The 24,629-nt window shown below is 42.3% G+C and overlaps 1 protein-coding gene across 2 annotated transcripts in view; it reads right to left on the reverse strand.

Moving 5' to 3' along the window:
* AUTS2 (activator of transcription and developmental regulator AUTS2) overlaps positions 1 to 24,629 on the reverse strand; it is a 1,101,572-nt gene that overhangs the window by 589,228 nt on the left and 487,715 nt on the right. For both annotated transcript variants that reach the window (XM_070945611.1, XM_070945602.1), the window contains exon 4: positions 17,308 to 17,343. In XM_070945611.1, coding sequence (XP_070801712.1) covers positions 17,308 to 17,343 — 36 coding nt within the window. The remainder of the gene's footprint in view (positions 1 to 17,307; positions 17,344 to 24,629) is intronic.

Here is a 24,629-nt window from a genome sequence, read left to right on the forward strand (position 1 = left end):
TTATTAAATAGAAGGTAGTATGAGCACTCACCAGGCATTTAATACTCTTCCCCTTCTGTCCCATTAAAATGGAACAATTTTATTAATAACTTCTGATGGGGCCCTGAGGGCGCACATTCAGAGCTTGACGTTTCAGACTGTGGACCTCTTATCTGCAGTCAGGTTCTAACCAACACTAATATTTAATTATCTTGAGATCCTTGGTTCTAATACTGCATTCAGTGAATCAAAATGCCTCCTTCTTGGAAAGTGTGAGAGTTTACTGTAAGATATATTACTAAGGGAGGATTCTCCTCAGCCTTCTCCATTCTTTTCTCAGCTCTTAGTTTTCAGGAGGCCAGTACTTGGCTTCCTACGAAAGGCTTCAAAAAACGTTACAGTGCCAAATAGCATCATGTGAAAAAAGCATCCTTAGAGCCACCTGGAGTCCGCATTTTTTTTTTTTTTTGAGCCACAGTGGCACAATGGTTAGAGTGCAGTACTGCAGGCTACTTCTGCTGATTGCCAGATGCCTGCAATTTGGCAGTTCGAATCTCATCAGGCTCGAGGTTGATTCAGCCTTCCATCCTTCCGAGGTCGTTAAAATGAGGACCCAGATTGTTGAGGAAAATATGCTGACTTTGTAAACCACTTAGAGAGGGCTGTAAAGCACTGTAAAGCAATATACAAGTCTAAGTGCTATTGCTAGTGTTACGATGATTCTCCTCCTACCTCTCTGACCGCTCACAGTTTGTGTTGGCAGGGGGGCAGAGGTCGACCTCGAGGCGCCTCGCTTGGGGGGTGCCGCAGGGATCGGTCCTCTCGCCCCTTCTGTTCAACATTTATGTGAAGCCGCTGGGTGAGATCATCTGTGGTTTTGGGATGAGAGTCCACCAGTACGCTGAGGACACCCAGCTGTACATCTCCACCCCAAACCACCCCAATGATGCCCTTGATGTGATGTCCCGCTGCCTGGAGGTCATGCAGGTCTGGATGGGGAGAAATAGGCTCAAGCTCAACCCTTCCAAGACTGAGTGGCTGTGGCTTCCGGCGTCCCGGTATAGTCAGCTGGTGCCATCGCTGACTATTGGAGGTGAATCTCTGCCACCCACAGAGAGGGCTCGCAATCTGGGCATCCTCCTGGACTCACAGCTGTCTTTAGAAGAGCACATGACGGCCGTAGCCAGGGGGGCTTTTTATCAGGCTCGCCTGATCCGCCAGTTGCGTCCCTTTCTGGACTGGGATGCCTTGCGCACAGTCACTCACGCTCTCGTCACCTCCCGTCTGAACTATTGTAATGCTCTCTACATGGGGCTCCCCCTGAAGAGCACTCGGAGGCTCCAACTGGTCCAGAATGCAGCCGCGCGGGTGGTTATGGGCGCACCTCGTTACGCCCATGTAACACCTCTCCTGTGCGAGCTGCACTGGCTCCCAGTGGTCTTCCGAGTGCAATTCAAGGTGTTGGTTACCACCTTTAAAGCGCTCCATGGCATAGGACCAGGATATCTACGGGACCGCCTTCTGCCACCAACAGCCTCCCACCGACCAGTTCGCTCCCACAGAGAGGGATTCCTCAGGGTGCCGTCGGCCAAGTTGTGCCGGCTGGCGACACCCAGGAGGAGAGCCTTCTCTGTTGGAGCCCCTGCCCTTTGGAATGAATTGCCCCCAGATATTCGTAACATCTCTGATCTCCAGATCTTTCGCTGTGCCCTCAAGACTCTACTGTTCCGACAGGCGGGGCTGTCTAATTGAATGATTTTAAATTGGGTTTTAATTTTTGGTTTTAAAATTCAGCCAAAACTATTTAATGATTTTAATTAATTTTAACTATGATATTGTATATTTATGTTTTTAATTGGCTGTACACCGCCCCGAGTCCTTCAGGAGGAGGGCAGTATATAAATAAAATTATTGTTATTGTTGTTGTTGTTGTTGTTGTTGTTGTTGTTGTTGTTGTTGTTGTTGTTATTATTATTATTATTATTATTATTATTATTATTATTATTATTTTGTGGGAAATGGTGGTTGATAGCAGTCAGAAGCAAGATGCTCTTTTCTCCATCCATTTAGGCCAACCAATGCCAGATAGGAATAAAAAGCTATAAGCTAAGAAAACTAATTATTTCTTCCACTTCTTGAAGTAAGTCGGTGGTCTCCAAATTTGGCAACTTTAAGGCAGACTCCTGGACTAAGTCATTCCTATAATTATGCACAGCACATCACTATGTCAGGAAGCTGTTGCTGGTCAGCTTGAAAACCTTTTATGACTGTAGAATTGGTGGTTGGTTTCCTTGAGTATCTAATAATATAAAGTACCTTGGGCATTATAAACCTGAAAGGGAAGGCTGTGGTTATTTAATATACAACTCATATGATCTGAGGAGAAACCTGAGCACATTTAATTTAATATTGTGGCTAGGTTACGACGATGTCTTTGCTTTGCAAGGACATTGTTTTCCATTTGACACAACGAATGGTGCATTTAAGGACAAGCACTTTTGTGTTGTCCCATCCTATCAACCTGCTTTTTAACAAGAAAAGGTAAGTTTACTGGCCTGGCTTGGTCATTCCTTCCTGCGAATGGCTTTATTGCAATGGCTCTCCCCTGTTCCCTTCCTCTCTTTGTTTCAATATGGCAGGGACACCCTGCTGCTGACAAACATTAAAATTAATTGACCCAGAGATAGATTTTATTGTACAAAATGTATTTACGGGATAATGGAGGGCCATTATTTCTGCAGTTCAGGGGTACCGGTGTCAGGTTTCGATGTCGTCTCAATGGCTCTCTTGGAACATAAAAAGGAGGAGGTATGTTTCATATAACCAAAGTTCACCCTCATTACCTCCAGTGCCATCCTGATTAACCCATCTCCCACTTGTACGTTTTGATAAGCTGCATTCAGGTTTACCAATCCAAATAATATAAAAAATATAAGATGTGTTTTTGGGAAATCTCACTAACCACTCTTGCATGTAGTCAACTTCCTTGCAGTCACTAAAATTACAGGGACAGGAGAGTATAAAGAACACCAGTTTTTGCTCAAGGTGGAATTCCGCAAAAGTATTTATTCAGTCTGTACAACTTATTCCAAATGGAAGTATTCCTGGAAAGATCAAGGGGGGGGGGTTGTTTTATTATTTATTTATTGCTCTTTTAAATGCCAACTTTTCTCCAGCAGCTCAAAGTGTCTTAAATGGAGATCTTGCTTCATTTGATCACACAACTGGAACCTTATGAAGTATGATTAGTTGAACTGAGGCTGACGAGGCCCATAATCACCTAGGTCAGGGGTGGGCAACTGTGGCCCTTTTACAACCTGTGGACTTCAACTCCCAGAATTCCTGAGACAGACAAGCTGGCTCAGGAATTCTGGGAGTTGAAGTCCACAGATCATAAAGGGGCCATGTTTGCCCACCCCTGACCTAGGGAGCTTTTACACCTTGGGATGGTTTTGAACTTGGGTTTCCTCAAACTTAATTCAAAAACATAATCATTTAAACAACACAAGCTCTGGCTTGCATGCTGTATTAAGAGAGAAAGCCCATTTCCATTGCCAGCTTCAATCAATATGCACAATGCGGAGCTAAAAAGATAGATTAAAGACAGCTTCATAGATTCCTCTATCCTCAGTCTTCTTTATATCACTTTAAGAAATTAAGTTCCACCTGGTTTTAAAATAGCATCCATCATATAAAAGAGACTCAACTGATATTGTTCTCTTATAAGAATATAAAGGCATGGTAATACCATCTTTCACCTTCTAGTCTTTCCCATAAAATTGTTACATATTCTGTTATATAAAAAGGAGGGGGAAAATTATATCTGCTAATATTCCCCCTAAATCATTATTACTAACTCTAATATATAATGGTGTTTATTCTTATTTCTTCCTCTATAAATTTCTAATCAGGCCATCATATTAGAAAAAAAAGAAGAAGAAAAAAGAAAAATATTTATAATAATTTCTTTCTATCCATCATCTCTTGCCCATTTTAATCCTTCAATTCTTATTCATTTTTTTGCTTGTCTCCCATATTCCTTTCTTGGATCTTTATCTCTATCAACATCTATATCTTGACCATTCAGACTGAATATTTCTCCCATCTCTATCATCCTAAACTGCCATGTCTCCAGAGTGCCCACTCACACCCCTATCTCCTTTTCAAAAGTATCTTCCCAGTTATCTGATTCCATTTTTAAATCTCTTAAAGTGCTTTTCCCTTGGTTTATTTCATCAGCCATTATTATTTTTATAATCTTCTCCTTCCCATCTTTTGGTTTTGTTTGCTGGTTTGTCCATTCTGCCTTTTCTTCCATTCTTTCTGCTATCTCCTTTCTTTCCTGGATTCTTTGATCTTCGTTCATCATCAGTTGTAGCATATTTTCTATTTTCCCATGTATGCCTTGCACTAGGTACTTTATCTCTCTGTGATTCTTTTCCATAGTACCCCTAATGCTTTGAAACATCCACACCATTTCTCTTGAAATCTCACTCCTTTCCCCCTGATGAAGCATCTTGTCCTAATTTAATAAGTCCTGCTCTTACTCATGTCCAAAAGCAATATATTCCTGTCCAATGTTACTCCTCAAAAAGTTCAGTAGCCATAGTTGTTTACATCTCAGAGTTATTAATCAATTCCATTTAAGTAGTCCAGGAAGCTTCCGCAAGTCAAAAATCACTTTGCTTTATTTAAAAGTCTACCTTATTCTCATAATAGGATCTCCATTAATCATAAAGTAACTAGTTATAAAACAGTAAGTGTCACCACAATCCTCCAGATGGATGTTATTTCTCTCATCAAAGAGTTTTTCTAAACTTGTAGGGGTCTCGTATATTCCATTCCCTAGTAGATAGCACCCTCAGCTTAGGTTTCAGCATTGTTTCAAGTCTTATAGATATAATTAATCCAAATTTAGTTCAATTTATGGGAACAAAGTCCACTATTCCAGTAATTTCAAGTAGATAGTCCAACATTTTTATGCCTTTCCAAAACAACGCCTATCCAATTTAAAAGTCCAAACTTTCTATGTTTTAAAAGGTTTTTCTCCCCTTAGTTTCTTTCTTTCAGGTCTAGGATTTTTCTCTCTATGGTAGTTCAATGTTTTAAAAAATAATTCTAAGAGTCTCTTTTCCTGGATTTTCCTCTTTATTTTTTCTTTAAGGTTAGGGTCTAAATAAAAAGGAATCTTCTCACCCAGCTCCAATCACTGTTCATCTGCATTGCTCCTGCACATTTCTTTGTTGCCTCAGCTGTCCCAGCTTCATGGCAGCCATGATGGCTGCCTCTTCTCTTTGTCGAGGGAGAGGGAAGAAGCCCTGAGTCCATCAGGAGAGTAGCTGTTCTCCCTGAACTACAGAGTGCCCCTCTTTTCTTCACCACCCCTACAGGGTGGCTTTAGCTCCTTTCGGAGCCCTCCAACAAGGAGAAGTTGGCATGGGAGTGTGGAGACCCACTCCTCACGTCCGATACCACAGCGACATCAACCGGAAGTCTGAACTATAGATTCAGTTTGAACTACTAACTTGAACTACCAACTCAAGAAACTACCAACTCAGACAAGCAAACAAGCAATAAACAACAACCTAATCAAGGAAGCACCAAGAATATCCCAACCATGTCGACTGGCAGCCCCCAGGGGGAGAGCCTTCTTGGTGGGGGCACCCGCCCTCTGGAATGAGCTACCCCCAGGGTTACGACTGATCCCGGACCTCTGTACTTTCCGCCGGGCCCTGAAGACTTTTCTATTTCAGCAAGCCGGGCTGGCTTGAAATTTTTAACTGGTCAATTTTATAGGTAAGGGGTTTTAAATTGGGGAAGCCAAATTAATTTAATCATGTTTTAAATTATTTTAATTTTCATATTGTATGTATTTTAATTTTGGCTGTTCACCGCCTTGAGTCCTTTGGGAGAAGAGTGGTATAAAAATTTAAATAATAATAATAATAATAATAATAATAATAATAATAATAATAATGATGATGATGATGATGATGATGATAACCAACTCTGACAAAGGAAGCCACATATATATAAACAGAGAGCAAGCCCCACTCCCTTCTGATGACGTTACCCAGTTGGGTAATGAAAGGTTTGTAAGAAAACAACTAAGCTCAGGGAGCACCAAGAACCTCACAATACAAAATTAGTTTTGAAGAACAATCACCACCCTCACCAATTATTAAAAAGATCAAGAGCAATAAACCATGGATACAAGCCTGATTTTTTTCTTCTCTGGGTCAAACTTTGAGATATCCAAAGCCATTTAATTGGGCTTCATGTTGCTAATTTCCAAAAAGTAAAAACAACAGTCTGATTAGGCTAAATGTAATACCTGTGTAACACTTTGCTTCAGCAACAGTTTAGCACAAAGGAAAATGAACTACAGAATGTTCTTCTTTTGCAGAGAGACCCAGTAAAGCTAATTAGGGTGTGAAAACTGGAGCTCTGTCATTAGCCAAGCTAAGTAAATTAAGATTTGTTAACTATGATTTATAGTGCCAAGTGCTAGCTAACAAGAGTCGGCCTTTGCAATGAGCACACAGGAACATGTTAAAAAGCCAAGACAGTGTATTAACTGCAACAGATCCAAACAGCAAATCACCAGGGTGCCTTTGTGTAAATGTGCTCATTTTAAAAACAGATAACCATTTTTCACATTAACAAAACACAGTTAAATATTCAACTTCCTGAACTGATTACTATAGATGAGCAAACCGTCTCTACCTGTCTGTATCACCAATATATCTTTTCACTGTTATCTCTGACAACCTGCTGCTATGGTAAATCAGGGTCTTGGCACCCAGATCCTTCAACACCAAATTTTGTTGATTAGCATGACGTGAACCAACCTAATCTGCATTTTCTAGAGTAAATTCAATTGCTGTTTGTACACTACATATTTTGAAACTTTCTGTATTTTATGAAAACACACACATTTCTTTACAAAGCATATTTTAGGGAAAATGGATATGAATTCAGTGCTAATTTGGTTGGGCTCTGAGGTAAAAATAAAATAAAATAAAGCAAACCAGAATGACTTTATAAATGAATGCATGTGAAACTTAAAAACTTTCTGTATTTTATGAAAACACACACATTTCTTTACAAAGCGTATTTTAGGGAAAATGCATATGAATTCAGTGCTAATTTGGTTGGGCTCTGAGGTAAAAATAAAATAAAATAAAGCAAACCAGAATGACTTTATAAATGAATGCATGTGAAACTTAAAAACTTTCTGTATTTTATGAAAACACACACATTTCTTTACAAAGCATATTTTAGGGAAAATGCATATGAATTCAGTGCTAATTTGGTTGGGCTCTGAGGTAAAAAATAAATAAATAAAGCAAACCAGAATGACTTAAAAAATGAATGCATGTCAAACTTAAAAAAATTGAAAATATACAAATTAAATAACCCTAGAAAAACAACACTCCTACTTGTCATTGTTAAACAAATTTACCACAGGTTGTTAAGCAAGAATTTTATGTGGCCAAAATTTCTGACCTCCAGCCGTCTTTCTCACTGACTTTTCCTAAAATCTGATACTAACATTTCAATCAATCAATCAATGAATCAAACACACAAGCAAGCCAACTTCTCTGGCTTTCTTATTGGGTAGAAAAGACGTCATGCTGCATTTTGTTTCCAATTGCAAAGCATGAGCAGCAAGAGAATCACAGAGTGACGGAAAGGTGCAGAACAGAAAAACAAATTAGCATCAGAAGTACCCATCCCTTAATATCTCCAATAATGAGATAGCTCTTTAGACTGACATAAAACACTATAGAGAGGAATTCAAAATAAATGTTCAAGCTCTCAGTGAGAATAAGACAGAAAAGCAGATGTCTCTTTGGAGAGCCAGTTTGGTCTAGTGGTTAGTGGTTAAGGCACAAGCTAGAAAGTGAGAGACCATGGGTTCAAATCCTGCATTAGCCATAACAGAATAACAAGAGCTGGAAGAGACCTTGGAGGTCTTCTAGTCCAACCCTCTGTTCAAGCAGAGTGATACCAGTGATGGCGAACCTTTTTGGCATCGCACACGCGTCTGGGCCGTAACCCGGAAGAGGAGCTGCCCAGGGTGCATGTGCACACCCAAAAATGAACTTCCGGTTTTAGCTACTGAACTTCCGGTTTCAGCCAGCTACTCTTCCTGGTTTCTAGCGTGCATGCACTCGCGACGATCAGCTGACCGGTGCGCATGCTCCCCCAAGAAAATGGAAGACCAGCTCTTCTAGTTTCCAGCACTGCTGCATTCAAAAAGGAAAGCTGAACATCACGCGTGCATGCGTGCCAGAAACCCGGAAGAGGAATGGGCGACACCACACGTGCCAGGCAACATGGCTCTGCGTGCCACTTCGGGCATGCGTGCCATAGGTTCGCTATCATGGCCTGGCCCTATACCATTTCAGACAAATTGGTTGTCCGAAGAGATTGGTTGTCCAATCTCTTCTTAAAAACCTCCAGCGCTGGAGTATCCACAACTTCTGGAGGAAAGTCACTCCACTAGTTAATTGTTCTCATGGTCAGGAAATGTCTTCTTAGTTCTAGGTTCCTTCCTTGATTCCTTCCTTGATTAGTTTCCATCCATTGCTCCTTTCAGGTGCTTTGGAGAATAGCTTGACTCCCTCTTCTTTGTGGCAGCCCCTGAGATACTGGAACCCTGCTATCATGTCACCCCTAGTCTTTCATGAAAGCCACCTGGGTAACTTTGAACCAGTCAGTTTCTCTCAGCCCAACCCACCTCATAGAGTTGTTGTGGGAAAAATAGGAGGAGAAAGGTGTGTTGGATATGTTCACTGCCTTGTGTTATTTGTAAAAATAAAGAAATAAATACAGGTAGTCCTCAACTTACGACCACAATTGAGCCCAGAATTTTATTTATTTTATTTTATTAATCATATTTCTATGCCGCCCACTCTCCAAGGACTCTGGGCGGCTTACAACAATCGACAGTATACTAAATAGCATATTGCCCCCAACAATCTGGGTCCTCATTTTACCCACCTTGGAAGGATGGAAGGCTGAGTCAACCTTGAGCCGGTGAGATTTGATCCACTGATCTGCTGAACTAGCAGTCAGCTGAAGTAGCTGCAGTACAGCACTCTAACCACTGTGCCACCTCGGCTCATATGTTGCTAAGTGAGAAATTTATTAACTGTGTTTTATACCATTTTACGACTTTTCTTGCTACTGTTGTTAAGTGAATCATTGCAATTGTTAGTAACACGGTTGCTAAGTGAATCTGATTCATACCCATTGACTTTGCCTGTTAAAAGTTTGCAAAAGGGGATCAGTTGACCTTGGGAAATTGCAACCATCCTAAATAATGAGTCAGTTGCCAAGCATCAAATTTTATTCACTGACCATGGGGATGTTGCAACGGTCATAAGTGTGAAAAACCGTCGTTAGTTAAATTTTTACAGTGTAACTTTGAACAGCCATTAAGTGAACTGTTGTAAGTGGAGGACTACTTGTAAATGAAAACAATTTTGGGGGAGATGTTGCAGGGTGATTTGGTGACAGATTCCTTCTTAGAGCAAAGGTGTTTTCCTTCAGTCAGCAACACAACAAAAGCCAGGCACAAGTATCCCACTTGCCAAAATGTTCTTCTTTGAAAATAGGATGTGCCAACCTCCAATGGTCCTTAGTCTTCTGTCCAATGGCAGAGTATGTTTAGTTGTCTAAACACAACAGATATTCTGAAAATTACAGATTAACCGAGTTGGAAAGGAATTTGTAGGTCATCTAGTCCAGTGGTGAAATGTAAAATGTGTTACTACTGGTTCTGTGGGCGTGGCTTGGTGGTGGTGGGTAATGTGATTGTGTGGGCGTGGCCAACTTTTTTTTAAAAAACTTTTTTTAAAGCATTTTTTTCTATAACCTCTTCGGCCGAACAGGTTGTAAAAAAAAAAATGCTTTTAAAAGCCTCTGACGATCAGGCAACTCAGCTGGGATCGTCAGAGGCTTTTAAAAGCATTTTTTCTACAGAGGTTGTAGAAAAAATGCTTTTAAAAGCCTCTGACGATCCCAGCTGAGTTGCCTGATCGTCAGAGGCTTTTTTTTTTTACTTTTAAAAGCATTTTTTCGGCCAAAGAGGTTGTAGAAAAAATGCGTTTAAAAATTTTTAAAAAGCCTCTGATGATCGCGCGGCTCAGCTGGGCATGGGGGGGCACAGGGATTTTTGCTACCAGTTCTCTGAACCAGCCGCCGCCATCGTTACCGAATCGGGCGATCCAGTCTGAACCGGGAGCATTTTACCCCTGTTCTAGTCCAACCCGTCACCCAAGCAGTCCCTACACCATTTCTGACAGATGGCAGTCCAGTCTCTTCTTGAAGGTTTCCAGTGATGGAGCTCCCACAACAAGCTGTTCCATTGGTTGATTGCTCTCACTGTCAGAAAATGTCTCCTTATTTCCAGGTTGTATCTCGAAAAATAACTACAAATTAAAACATTCAGTGTTTTTTTAAATGGGTTTGGGTCTGTGGTACATACATCTGTGTGTCACACAAAGAAGTCTTGTGGAACTGCTATGTTAATAGGCAGAATGCCCCGTGCACAATTTGTGGCTCGAAAATCCAACCCAGCTACCCTGCCGTTTATCCTTCTTTGGGTTGCTACCTTTACACAGCTGCCTCGTGTGTGGCTCTCCAGAGAAGGGCATTTTGAATGTCATCCAGCCCCATCCTTTGTGGTGTCCCTGTGGCATCCCATAAGAGAGCCAAAAACAGCTGTCAGATGCACTGCCTTTTAGGTCTGCCTTTATGAGCGTGCACACAGAAACGACTTCCTGCGGGAGGTTCCAGCAACGTATGCTTTCCAGATTCTCCAGATTGGGTGCAAATTAAAGCTTTCCTCAGCTGGGAATGGTAGAGACATATTGTTTGGTAGCTGAAGAACAAATGTCAAAACAATTCACCATCCTTTCTCCTCAAAGATTAATTAATCTCACCCACCCGCACAAAGCTCGTCTGTCTAAATGTATAATGGGAAACGTAATGCAGCATATGCAGCCTCCGCACACCCACACACACCCTGTATACAAAATCTAGGACTGAGACCAAGTGAGATTCTCACATTCCACTATGGTGATTGTGCAGGCTGAAAATTTAGGGGCTTTGAAGAACAGGAGGGGGAATGTACATCACTGATGGGGGAAAGGAATGTTTCTCTTTCCCTCATTTTGGTTTCTCTTTTACTAAATACTAAAAGTCTATAGAGATTCTCAGTCACCCAGGTCATGGTTGTCCCAAAGGTGCCTTTTCAGGAGGCAACTGGACTTTCTGTTTTTTTTTTTTCTTTTGAAGACGTTTCACTTCTCATCCAAGAAGCTTATTGGATGAGAAGTGAAACGTCTTCAAAAGAAAAAACAAGGAGAAGCTTCTTGGATGAGAAGTGAAACGTCTTCAAAAGAAAAAAACAAAGAGAAGCTTATTGGATGAGAAGTGAAATGTCTTCAAAAGAAAAAACAAGGAGAAGCTTCTTGGATGAGAAGTGAAACGTCTTCAAAGGAAAAAACAAGGAGAAGCTTCTTGGATGAGAAGTGAAACGTCTTCAAAAGAAAAAAAACCAGAAAGTCCAGTTGCCTCCTGAAAAAACACCTTTGGGTTGACCAATACTACTTTTATCACAAAAAAGTTGTGACAAAACCTTGCAAATCTAAAAGCCCTTCTCCTATCCTTCCCTTTATCTTCTGGATTACTAAGGATAGTCTGGAGATGTTTCCTCAGGTTCCATTTCTTCCCCAGACTTCGTCCTCTTGTACCTGATTATTGCCATTTCCTCCTAACCCTCAAGGCCATTCCTTCTGTTCTCTACTGATGGGAAGAAGGAGGAAAGTAAGTCTATTAGCAATTTGGAAAGCTAACATTGTTGAAAAATGTTATTAAAGAGGTGAAAATATCTCCAAAGAATGGTAAATGGGATCTCCTAACCATCACAGAACTCAGAAAGAACTTAGAATCAGCCTACTGCTTCAAATAAGAAATTCTTGCTAGGTTTCCAGGATCCATTCATCCTCTATTTTTCCTGCATCTGGTGTTAGAACCCAGTCACGCACAAAGGATTTCAATCTCTTCTTGATATCTCCAGGTCTTCATTGCAGTGCTGCTCCAGTATGTTCTTAATTCCTACATGTGTAATCAGTTTGGTCTTTGATCTAACAAACTTGAATAGTTTTTGTAATTCAAGCCAACAATAAGTGCCAGTGGAACCAATTAAACAGAAAAAGCAGTGTGCTGCTATTCAAGTGAAGTTCAAGGAAAAAGCTAGTTTTCCATATGTCAAGGACATTTTCCTTTGGGTTCCAAAACTGAGCAAGGGGTGAGACTGATGGCCTAAAATCCCCTTCCAGTTATGATTCAGTATTGATTACCATTTGGATTTTCCATAGTTGCATGGACCACAGGACAATCCAAGAACCGTCATTTTCTGTTCACGTTCAAATATCAATTGCCATAATTGTTTCCTTTTGTCAGGAAGTGAAGACATTTCATTTGCAAGATCTTTTTCTTATAATATACTTCGGTGGCCAGATGTGATGGAAAATATACCATATTTTTTGGAGTATAAGACGCATCTTTTTCCCCCTTAAAAGGGGGTGAAAATTTAGGTGCGTCTTATACACCAAATGTAGCCCCGCCCCCACCCTTTGGCCTCTGCCTCGCAGCAGTTACCTCCTTGCAAGCAAACAGCAAGAAAAAACAGCTCCTTTCAGCTTCAGCACATCCTAATTAGCACAAGTTGATTCCATCGGCCTCCCGACTCTCAGCTGATTTGGTCTCAGCTGTTTTGGGCAGGGCTCTGCTGCTTGCTGCAAAGAGGTAAATTGCTGGAGCAGATTTTTTTTTTCCTTGTTGCTAATTAAGCTATGCTGAAAAGGACAATAGGCCAGTCCTGGAGTCAGGGGAAGACCTGGACGAGGGCTCTGCATCGGAGGCAGAGATGGGGCCAGGGCCATCTGGGAGTGATACATGGACTCCAGAGCCTCCAGAGCTGGACAGCAGAGAGGCAGAGGAAGAGGAGGAGCCTGTTCCTAGTGCATGCATGCAAAGAGCTGCCAGAAGGCAAGAGCAGCTGAAGAAAAAAGGACGACTTGGGAGTAAGGCCAGAAGATGATTGGCCACTCCCATAAGGCTTAAAAGAGCAGCAACGAGCCATTGAGTTCTTTGTAGAAAAGCAACGTTGATTCCCATGCTTCTTGTCAGCATCTCTTGAACTTTGTGGGGTTTTTGCCAAGAAAAGCCTTTGGCAGGTTGCCAAAGACATCAAAGGTTGGTGATAAGGCCGAGGAACTGGTTATGAAGAATTTGTTTTGGATTAAGATGAGAATGAATTAATTCTCAGCTGTTTTAATAAAATAAGTTTGTTGAGGACTGAATTGTGTTTGGTAATCACTACTTGGGCCTCGGTCACAACAGCTGTGAACTCTGCATTGGTGACAGGAAGGGCATCCGGCCAGTAAATACTCAGCTCCATTCAGTTGCCCTGACTCCACCCCGATGCAAGGGATTACGGGGTCATTAAAAGACACAAAATAATAATTAATGACATTCATTCTGGTATTTGCAATTCATCGGGATCTTCAGAGCCCAGACACAACTCTGAGGTAATGTATCCATAACAGAGACCGCTAGGGAGGAAACTCTGTGTGTGTGTGTGTGTGTGCGTGTGCGTGTGTGAATGTGCACTCCTGTAAGCTCATACCAAGTGTCTTGTACTTTGCAAATGCCAGCTTGGGGAGTGAAGAAAAGACAGCCAGGCGTTGTTAGCACATAGCATGCCTGTTCTTGACAGCTTGAGCTGTCTGTAGATTTCCTGACAGATGTAGTCACTGACACCCCGTCTTGCTTTCGGGGGAGTTATACCAGGCTTGGGATGCTAAAAATGTTTATTTTCCTCAGCAACTGAAGACAGAAGGATATATGTGGATGGAAGAGGCATTGCTGTCAAGGAGCCAGATGATATATAGAAAGTCAATTTAACTTCATTTGTTGATATTCAGGGAAAAAAACCGAGCCGGAATTACATTAACTATCACTTTTGTGGAACAGGTTTCACTCTTCGAGTAAGTCCCTTCAGCATTGAGATGCTGAAGATGAAGGACGTAAATGTGTAGTTGATGATGATAAATAGATAAAAAACAAAGAGAGAGAGATGAAAAAGGGACCCGGGTGGATTGAAATCTGCTGTTTTTTTCTTCCTCTGTGTCACCGTCTTGGCTCCTACACGGGGTCAGAAGAAAGATCACAGTACAGATAGTCCTTGACTTACAACAGTTCATTTAGTAAATATTCGAAGTTACAACGGCACTGAAAAAAACTGACTTGTGGCAGTTTTTCACACAGTAGTATTCCCATGGTCACGTGATTGAAATTTGGCCGCTGGCTCATATTTATGACGGTTGTAGAGTCCCAGGGTCATGTGATCCCCTTTTGTGACCTTCTGACAAGCAAACTCAATGGGAAAGCCAGATTCACTTAACAACCGTGTTACCAACTAAACAACTTCAGTGACTCGCTTAACGACTGTGTCAACAAAGCTTGTAAAATGGGGCAACATTCACTTCATAATTGTCTTGCTTAGTTGGACTCAACAGTGGTCATAAGTCAAGGACTACATGTCATTTGGATCTACCAGGGCTAACAATGAGGAAATTACAACGCCGTGAGTTGAGATTCTTCGGTTCCAACATGAATTATTCTGCCGTCGTTCCCCATTCAAGCTGCCCATTTGTTTACTCCCACCAGGAAGAATTATAATCATATAAACCATCATCCAAGCAATCATAACCAAGCAACCATAAGCCGGTATCCAGACAAATGAATAACCTCTATTCATTTGAGGACAGACTCATTGATTCTTGGATGTCATCAACCCCTGGATGCTTCTCCTTCTCAGCTCTTACCTCTGAGAAGGAATGGGTTTTCCAATAAAGAGATGGTCTTTTCACTTAGTTTCATTTCTATCAAAAGGAGGATCCCAAATAGCTCTAAGCACACAGTTAGTGGGAAACACTATGGAGAACCCACAGCACTTTCATCGTCATCAGTTTATGTCCCTACCTTTTCTCCACAATCTCAAGGCACCTTCGTTTCACTCCACAATTGCAACTGCAGGTAGCAGGGTTGGACTGAGGTAGATGACTGATCCGTAAGCACTCTGTGAGTATCCATGTCTGGAAATGGCCTTGAAGAACTAAGTCTCCTCCATCCTAATCCAACACCTTTATCACACTACAATCTTGCACGCCAGATCTACCACGTTTACTTCCTGAGATCATCGCATAAGGCTGGGAAAGCCCCCTGTCTTACCCTGAGATGCCAGTTTCGATCAATTCATGCAAACTGAGCTATGAAGTGTCATTTTAGGATTGTGGCAGTTTTCAGTTCTGTCCACCATTTTGTTGTTTAATATGTTTCAATTAGTTATGGTTTCTTCCTTTCCTCCCTTCCTTTTTTTCCTTCTCCTCCCTCCCTCCCTCCCTCCCTTTTCATTCCTTCCTTCCTTCCTCCCTCCCTCCTTCTCCCTCCCTCCCTCTTCCTTCCTTTCTTCCTTTTCCTTCCTTCCTTCCTCCCTCCCTCCCTTTCTTCTCCCTCCCTCCCTTCCTTCTCCTTCCTTCCTTCTTTCCTTCCTTCCTCCCTCCCTCCTTCCCTTCCCTTCCCTTCCTTTCCTCCCTCCTTTCCCTAGTCACATAGTTTGAGTTGGGTGGCCACATAATTGCATGCATGCATGAATGAGTATGAAAATCTGTCAAAATGAACTTCATACATCCCAATGATCGCACTCTTTTTGTATTATATTAGGACATTCCATTCAAACCTGATTTAAAATTAACACATCTCATGTAGAATGAAGAACTGATGTCACTATTGTATAAAAACACACCCTCCAATCAGCTGAACAATACTTATTTAAAAATCCGTAATGGGAGTAAACACAAATTGAGTTCCATTTGTTAGCTCTTTTGTTTAGGTGATAAGGTAACAGCATATCTTAATTGGTACTGTTTTTCTCAAGACCATTTGGGAAAGTCCTGGCCAAATACCAGATGTGAGTCCAGCAGGTTAGATAGCCTGTGCAACTTATTTTCACTGCATTTAATAAAGATGCATGATTAACTGTACTGTATACACTGCTTGATAAGTTGTACCTCACTTTTTCTTGTATTTTTCACACGGGAGCTGGGAGTCATTTGACAATCAGCATGTATAGCTAGAAGAACATGTGTTGCCCACATCCTACCCTATATCCATAAGTGATATCAAGGCTCTGGACTTTAATCAAAGGAGCAGGTGGAATACTTGGGAATGTGGAGATGAATAAGCTACTAAAATATCATTGGTGGCCTCCGCCAGGAAAGTGATAGGCATTTCTACAAGTAAGAGGGAAAAGTCCCAAGAGATAATGAGGTATCTACTGTAATAAGGCATCTATCTCTATTGTAGAATATATATCAGTCCCTCAGATCCATTCAGTGTATTTAAATCCCTTTCCCAAGGGATGCATACATATATATATCACCAGAAAATTGGCTAGGTTCACACAGCATGTTAAATTTCAAAGCTGGGTTAACAAAACACAAGTTCTCCTTTGACATGAAATGCTATGCCCACTCTCCCAGATAACCCATATTATGACTTAATGTGATGACTTAAGTCAAACAATCTCATATAAAAGCTCACCCCCCTCCCAAGTAAAATAAACCAATACTGAACTTCTGACTGTCCAATCTCATTTTAGCACAGGACTAATGTGATGTATGAAACCAGCCTTCTGGTCACAGTAGACTGGTTTTGTACAAAGTAGATCCTAGATCCAAAGTAGATCCTTCTAGGACTTCAAGGGTCTTCAAGGGTCCATCTAGGGCAGAGGTCTTCAAACTTGGCAGCTTTAAGCTATGCTGGCTGGAGAATTCTGGGAGTTGAAGTCCACAAGTCTTAAAGCTGCCAAGTTTGAAGACCTCTGCCCTAGATAGACCCTTGAAGTCCTAGAAGGAAGGATTAACCTGGATAAAGGGAGAAGTCAATAATATAAAGGAAAGTGACAATAAAGGAGGAGAGGGATCCACCCCCAGGGTAGAATTATTGGGTGAGGTGGAGGAACGGAGGTTAAGGTAGACAGGGTGATTAAGAAAGGAAGTTGGTGGGGGACACAAAAGATTCTGTTCAAAACAATTGTCATAATTTTTGGGTGAAAGCCATGGAAATAATTAGCCAAGTCCACATCAGCTGAAATACCAGCCACTGCAAAATCTCCCTCCTTGGGTATTACCATGTTTGACACTGTTCCATGACATGTATCTTAAAAAGTTGAGATCCACTTACAAAGTAGCCTGTTCCCAAGCTGGAAGGGGCGGAGCTCTGCAAGGAAAGAAAAACAAAAACAAAAAAAGGAAAAAAAAAAAGATAGACAAATGAGAATTACCCTTCGGTGTGTTTGCATGTTTCTCCCTTTTTCTGAAACCTGTTCCGGTCCACCTCCCTTCTGTCTGGCTCTGTTACAGACAGAGATTTTCTCCCCCCCCCCCCAAAAAAAAACCTCCCAACATTGCCTTGACAAGCATCGTCCCTTGTCATTTTGCTAGTGAAACAAACATGTTCTCGTTGTTTAATTTCCTCCCCCTCCTTCTTCTTTTTTCCCCCTCTCCTTTTTTTTTTTTTAACATTTCTCAACAGCTCCATCGACAGAAACATGCTATTTACTGAAATTCCAGGCTCCGGCGGTGGGTGTAATTGCCAATTTATTTGACAGGCAGCTGGGTAATGAATTAATGATGGCATTTCGGCCTATGCTGAGATTAAATAGACACACATCAACCAACCCCCATAACACGTTGCCATTTGTTGCCCTGGACTCCGGTGGCAAAGCTTTGTGGTGGGTGGGGGTATGTATGAGGTGGGCAGGAGGCAAGATTGGTGAGAAGGGAGACCCCTAGATTGATGCGACTTCAAAAGCAAAACTTCCCCCATGGATTTTGAGGGATGGATGTCATTTTTTTCCCTACTTCTTTCCCCACCCCCACCCCCCTTTCTTTTCCTTTGTAACAACACAAGATGGTTTGTCAATTTATTCCCCCAGTGTGTTAGCTTAGTTTATTTTCTAAAAGGGATGTGGTGGTAGGAAACGGCAATTTTTCTTCTTTCATACATTTGATTTTTGATACCTGACATTGAAAGCATCTGGATGCAAGAAACTCAGTAATGAAAAGCCAGCCTGTTCCCATAGGAATCTGCCCAATTAGAGAAATGTTTCCCTAAGTTGTCCCTTTATATAAAACTTGACTGGCATCAGCTTCTAACTTATAAAGTGGAATTTTCAGTCGTGGGTCCTTTTTTTCTTGGTGCCTGAAGATCGGTTACTTCCAGCGCTTTTGTTTTCAACGTGGAAAGTGAAGCACAGTTTTTGTGGGTTTTGCTAGCCTTATTTAGCTGATGTCTTAATAGGTTCCCCTCCTTCTAAAATGATCTTTTAAAAGGTGTCTACTGCGCTTTTAAAGACTTTCAATACATGCCCAATTGTTTAGACCTTGGTTTAAAATGCTTTTTAATTGGGGTTTTAATTATTTTAATCTTGGGATGGGTTTATGGGTTTATAGGGCTGCCCTCCTCCGGGTCCCCTCAGCTAGACAGTGTCGGCTGGCGGTCCCCAGGATGAGGGCGTTCTCTGTGGCTGCATCGACCCTCTGGAATGGGTTGCCCACCGAGCTCCAGACGGCCCCCGACTTCCGCACCTTCCGCGCCAACCTAAAGACATGGGAGATCCCGGATCTGTGCACGTTTCGTCATGCTCTCAAAACATTTTTATTTCAGCAGGCTGGCCTGGCCTAACTCTCCCTTTTAAATTTTTAAATCGTTTAATCTGTTTTACAAATTGGGTGTTTTAAATTTGTTTTCGGCCAAAATATTTAATAATTTTAATGGACTTTTAATGTTTGTATTATCTGTATTTTATCTTGGCTGTTCACCGCCCTGAGTCCCCTGGGAGTAGGGCGGTATAGAAATTTGATAAATAAATAAATAAATAAATAAATAAATAAATAAATAAATAAATAAATAAATTAAATAAATAAATAAATAAATAAATAAATAAATAAATAAATAAATAAATAAATAAATAAATAAATAAATTTTAAAAAAAAACTTCCCTGATCTGCCGCTGATTTTAATTTGGGTATCTGGGTATTTTTAATTTGGTTTTAATACTATTTAATTTTTATTTATTGTCAGGTTTTTTTATTGTTGTGAGCCATCCCGAGTCCTACGGGAGAAGGGTGGCATATAAATCTGACAAAATAAATAAATAAATAAATAATTTTTTTTCCTCTCTCTCTCTCTTTTTTATTTTGTCAGGAAAGCAGAATAAAAGGATTTCAAGTAGAGAAAGAAGTAAATTCCCTCTGCCCTGCTATGGACTTCTGTTTGGTACATTTTCTGGGGCCCATGGCATTACTGCTTACAATTTTAACCACTGTTGTCCCAGCATAAGGAAGAATGAGGGGACTGTATTGGGACCTTCAATTTGGATATCATCAAAACTTGTTTAAAAAATGGTATACGGTCTCCTGCTTCAGCGGGGGGGGGGGTTGGACTAGATGAACTACAAGGTCCCTTCCCACTCTGTTATTCCGTATTCTGTAAAAGGGAGCTGATGTCGTTTTAATTGTGGTTCTGTAATTCGGTGCCGTGAAGATTCTTGTATGTAAGATCTGACTCCCATTCTTTCAAACAGCCACATTTTTCCCCCCTGGGTTCACATGGATGCTTTAAAGAGTTGCAAAGAGATGCTGAATCTAAGCTATTTTTCGGGGGGGGGGGGCTGGGCTTAGGTACCTTTTTTGAACTGAACCCAAAATGCCCAGGCTTTTATACCTCTCAGGAAGAAGTAAAAGGGCTTGTAGGATTTCCTATCTCGTTTGCCAAAATGATCAGCACGGTTTTAGAGCAGGGGTGTCAAACTCGATTTCATTGAGGGCCGCATCAGGGTTCTGACTTCGGGGGCCCGGGGTGGGCGTGGCTGGGGTGGGTCTGCCCAGCTCAACGATACTTGTGTTGGGGGCGCCTGTGGCAGCCCGAGCGCTCTGCCAGCGGAAACAGGCCCCCGAGCTCTGTTTCTGGCTGCAATGGCTTCCTGCAACCCTTTTTCAGGGAAAACGGAGCTCGGGAGAGCCGCCTGTGGCCTTTGCGAGCTCCATTTTCAGCTGTGATAGCCTCCTGCAACCCTCTGCCAGCGAAAACAGAGTGTCAACTTGCAAAGCATCCCTTGCCTGCTCTCGAGTTGCCATAAGCAAGGGCGATGAAACGGCACAGCAGCCAAAGACAGATGCACATTCCAGACTTATCTCTCTCAAGGTTGTATCCCAGGGTTACCCACAGTGGTCGGAGGGAAGTGATCTCTACAACCTGCGAAATTGCTCCATTGGTGAATGTGATTGATGAAACATCCTGGAGGGAGGAGGGAAACAGGGTCATGATTGAGGCATAAATTATGTAGGGTCAGAGCTGGCTTCACTTGGGAACGTGTGGACATGAAGCTCCTAATAAATAACTGGATTTCTTTTGAAGCTTGGCTCGAGGCTCATGATTTAATTAGGGCATTTGTCGGAACCCTGACATGAAATTCCGTTTTTGCTGGCAGAGGTACCACAGGCTGGTCTTTCACTGTTCCCAGGGCAGCCCCATGGGCCAGATCTAAGCACCGCACAGGCCAGATCTGGCCTGCAGGCCTTGAGTTTGACTCCCCTGTTTTAGGGTAATGGGGACACCAGTTGGTGTCTCACTCTGAATAATGTCTTGAGTCTAATCTGCCTGACATTAAGTCTTTGTGTTTTAGGAAGCAGCCTATATTATCTTACTTTCATTTGCCATGATGCTATATTTTAATGTTATTATGGCTAAGCTAATTATTTAGCTCATTAGTTCCAGAAGGTCCTCTAAAATGGTGAATGTCAAGTTTTCCCCTACTTGGAATCTTTCTGATGCATTTGAACTTGGGTTCCCCAATCTTCAAGCTAAATTTACATTTATAAGATTCTTATAGTGGGTACCAGATGTGACTTTGAAGTACATGAGGAAGAGTCACTACCAAGACACTGGTTAGATAATTGATATATTATTCTGGTTTACCATGTTAGGCTGGCAGTTCTGGAAATTGTACCTTCTAGAGACTATTGTTGGGCAGCACCAACTCATTATTATAGGCAATTCTGATTCATAGCCTCTCTTCCTGTATCTATTTAGCTACTTGCCTATCTATCTATCTATCTATCTATCTATCTATCTATCTATCTATTTTATATCTATCTATCTATCTATCTATCTATCTATCTATCTATCTATCTATCTATCTATCTCCTGTCATTTACTATTTATCTATCATCCTCCCTCCCTCCCTCTCTCCCTCTCTCATCTATCTCATCTACCTCTCTTACTCTCTGTGCAGAAACCATCTAATATATTTGAAGAACTAGTCATAAAACTCCAAAAATGGTGAAACCTGTTCTAGGTCATTCCACGCATCTGTTAGTCTTATTCATTCCCCAGAACCTCAGGAAAGAAAATGGAGTTTGATTCTTTTTAGGAAGATTCTCCCTGTATCATTGAAATGATTGTTATCATTGAGGAGTAAAATTCACATTTCTCTTAGTGAATTGGGCAAAACGCTAGAGACGAGACTGCACTGCAATATTTCCTTTACCGAAAGAACTTTGGAGTGTCACACACCCCTTTTTTATATTATACTTTCATCCCCGATAAATATCCCATCGCTAGTGCCTGACATTACAAGCAGCTTCTGCACCTATAAACTCTGTAGGTCCTTTTATCTCAGGTCATAAGATAGTTAATACAATCCGATATTTTTTTCTAAGGAGGGAGACGTTCATATGGCCTCTCCTGGCCATTTCTTCTGGCAACAAGGACACCAATGTCTCCAGAGCAGATTGCCAGGGGCATCCCAGAAGGTTGGGGTGTGTGTGTGCAGAGGAATGCATGATGTCACAATGATGGGCACAGCTGAGCATTCAAAGCCCTATCCCTTTCTTACAAGTATGCATGCGATGCAAACATCCCTGCAGAATCTTTTGACGGAGTTTACCGAAATCTGTCATCAACATCTTGCATAGTGTTTCTTTTCATCTCTCAGTCACGGAAATTACCTGCTCAGCAGAGGTGAAATTCACTCACCTTCCCTACTGGTTCACAAATGTGTGCGCCGCACGCACTCGCTTCGCTGGCACATGCCTCCTCTGTGCATGGCCTTCCGCGCATGCTCTTTGCTCACGCATTACGTCCAGGCAGGTGGGTGGAGCCTCCCGCAATCACCACTACCGGTTCACCAGAACTGGACAGAACCTGCTGAATCACACCACTGCTGCTCAGACCACGGCTGCACCATTCAGAAGACTCCTTGTAATTTCCAAGGCCTCTTATTCTACCTGCTACTTCTTCGAATTGTTTTTTTCTGTACAAATCTCCATACCACTCACTCAATTATTGAAAGGCCTGGTCTTCCTAAGGTCACCCCTTGCCAAGATGTGTCTTTAGTGCAATGACCGATAGAGAAAGAGCAGTCCTTTGACCTTAATGATGGCTCTGATTGAAGGATAACCTCTCAGTTACTGAATCCAATCATCCTTCTTTTTCCCTACTGGTGGCTATTTCAAGGAAGTCTTTTCTCCCCCTCCCCCAGTGATGGGATTCAAATAATTTAACAACTGGTTTTCTGCCCTAACGACCGGTAGCACTCAGCCTCCTACACCCCCTTGGGAGCAAAAACAGGCAGCAGGGAGAACACGCCCCCCCCCGAGCCCCGTTTTGGGCCTAGTAGGCATCCCTACAGCCTCCTGGGAGTGAAAACGGGCAGAGGGGTGTGTGCTGCACCCCGCACCACATTTTGGGCCTAGGCAGCCTCCCTGAAGACTCCTGGGAGCCAAAACAGACCATGGGGGGATGCCACAACCCCCCACACCCCATTTTGGGCCTAGTAGGCCTCCCTGCACTTATCTGGGAGCCAAAATGGTGCACCATTTCCTTTTAGAGGAAACGTCAGCTTGCTTTGAAGCCTTCTTATCTCATGCTTATCTAAGCACGTGTGCTTTAGAAACCTCTAAATATCATCACCCGACTTGTCATCATTGTTGTCCCTCATCATTTTATAAGGAACTAAAAATGTCAAAAGAAAATAATAATAATAATAATCCTTCCACCACCTTACAGTAATAGCGGACAGAATTGCTGGCTCTTCCACACTGCATTTATACCCAGCTCTGATCACAATGAGCTTCTCCATATGATCCCATGAGGTAGCTTGAGGGAAAACAAGCAGGGCTGCACTGGTGTAAATCAGACTTAATGGGAGGCAACATTAGAAGTGGCCCATTTCACTGGAAGTTCGGATGCTAATTAGCTTCCCTAATGCGTTAAGGGGATCAGGAAATATTCTCTGCACAGCACAGAGAAATTCATCAGTATAAGCCAATGAAGCAAAACCAGGAAGCTGGAACTTGCAATCTGCTGTAGGGTTGTGGGTTGTTAGTTGAATGTGCCTTTTAAAAATATATATATAAGCACTGGCATTATATTAGTCCTGACCTTTGCAGGTATGTTCTAGGTAAGGCCTAGGCTGTTCTTGATCAACACAATTAGAAACACAAAGCTTCTTCATTTCCTGCAAAGATATATATTCATGCTCAGGGTTTAATAAAACCAGTGTAGTTAGGGATGGATTGGATGGATGGAGTGGTTTATATGCCCAGTATCACTTCAATGTGCATTCATCATCAACTTCAGACGTGGTATTCAGTAGGTTCTGACCAGTTCTGGAGAACTGGTAGCGGAAATTTTGAGTAGTTCGGAGAACCGGTAAATACCACCTCTGACTGGCCCCGCCCCCATCTATTCTCTGCCTTCTGAGTCCCAGCTAATCGGGAGGAAATGGGGATTTTGCAGTAACCTTCCCCTGCCATACCCACCAAGCCACGCCCATCAAGCCATGCCATGCCCACCAAGCCACGCCCACCAAGACATGCCATGCCCACCAAGCCACGCCCACAGAACCGGTAGTAAAAAAATTTGAATCCCACCACTGATCAATTTCATCCTATATTATCTATATTCATCAGCAATAACTTTAGTTTTGAAACTAGTGTGGTGGCATGACAGCTACCCCGGTACCTGGACGAAGCTGTCTATCTGGACTCATACCAGTCGGGCTTCAGGCAGGGGTACAGCACAGAAACGGCATTGGTCGCGTTGGTTGATGATCTCTGGAGGGCTCGGGACAGGGGTTGCTCCTCTGTCCTGGTCCTATAAGATCTCTCAGCAGCTTTTGATACCATCGACCATGGTATCATGCTGCAGCGGATTAGGAATTGGAGGCACCGTGTTACAGTGGTTCTCCTCCTATCTCTCTGACTGCTTGCAGTTTGTGTTGGCAGGGGGGCAGAGGTCAACCTCAAGGCACCTCGCTTGGGGGGTGCCGCAGGGATCGGTCCTCTCGCCCCTTCTGTTCAACATTTATGTGAAGCCGCTGAGTGAGATCATCTGTGATTTTGGGGTGAGAGTCCACCAGTACGCTGATGACACCCAGCTGTACATCTCCACCCCAAACCACCCCAATGAGGCCCTTGATGTGATGTCCCGCTGCCTGG

Source organism: Pituophis catenifer, unplaced genomic scaffold (assembly GCF_029215685.1).
Source record: "Pituophis catenifer annectens isolate HBS135680 unplaced genomic scaffold, rPitCat1.0.hap2 SCAF_1, whole genome shotgun sequence".
Taxonomy (NCBI): Eukaryota; Metazoa; Chordata; class Lepidosauria; order Squamata; family Colubridae; genus Pituophis; species Pituophis catenifer.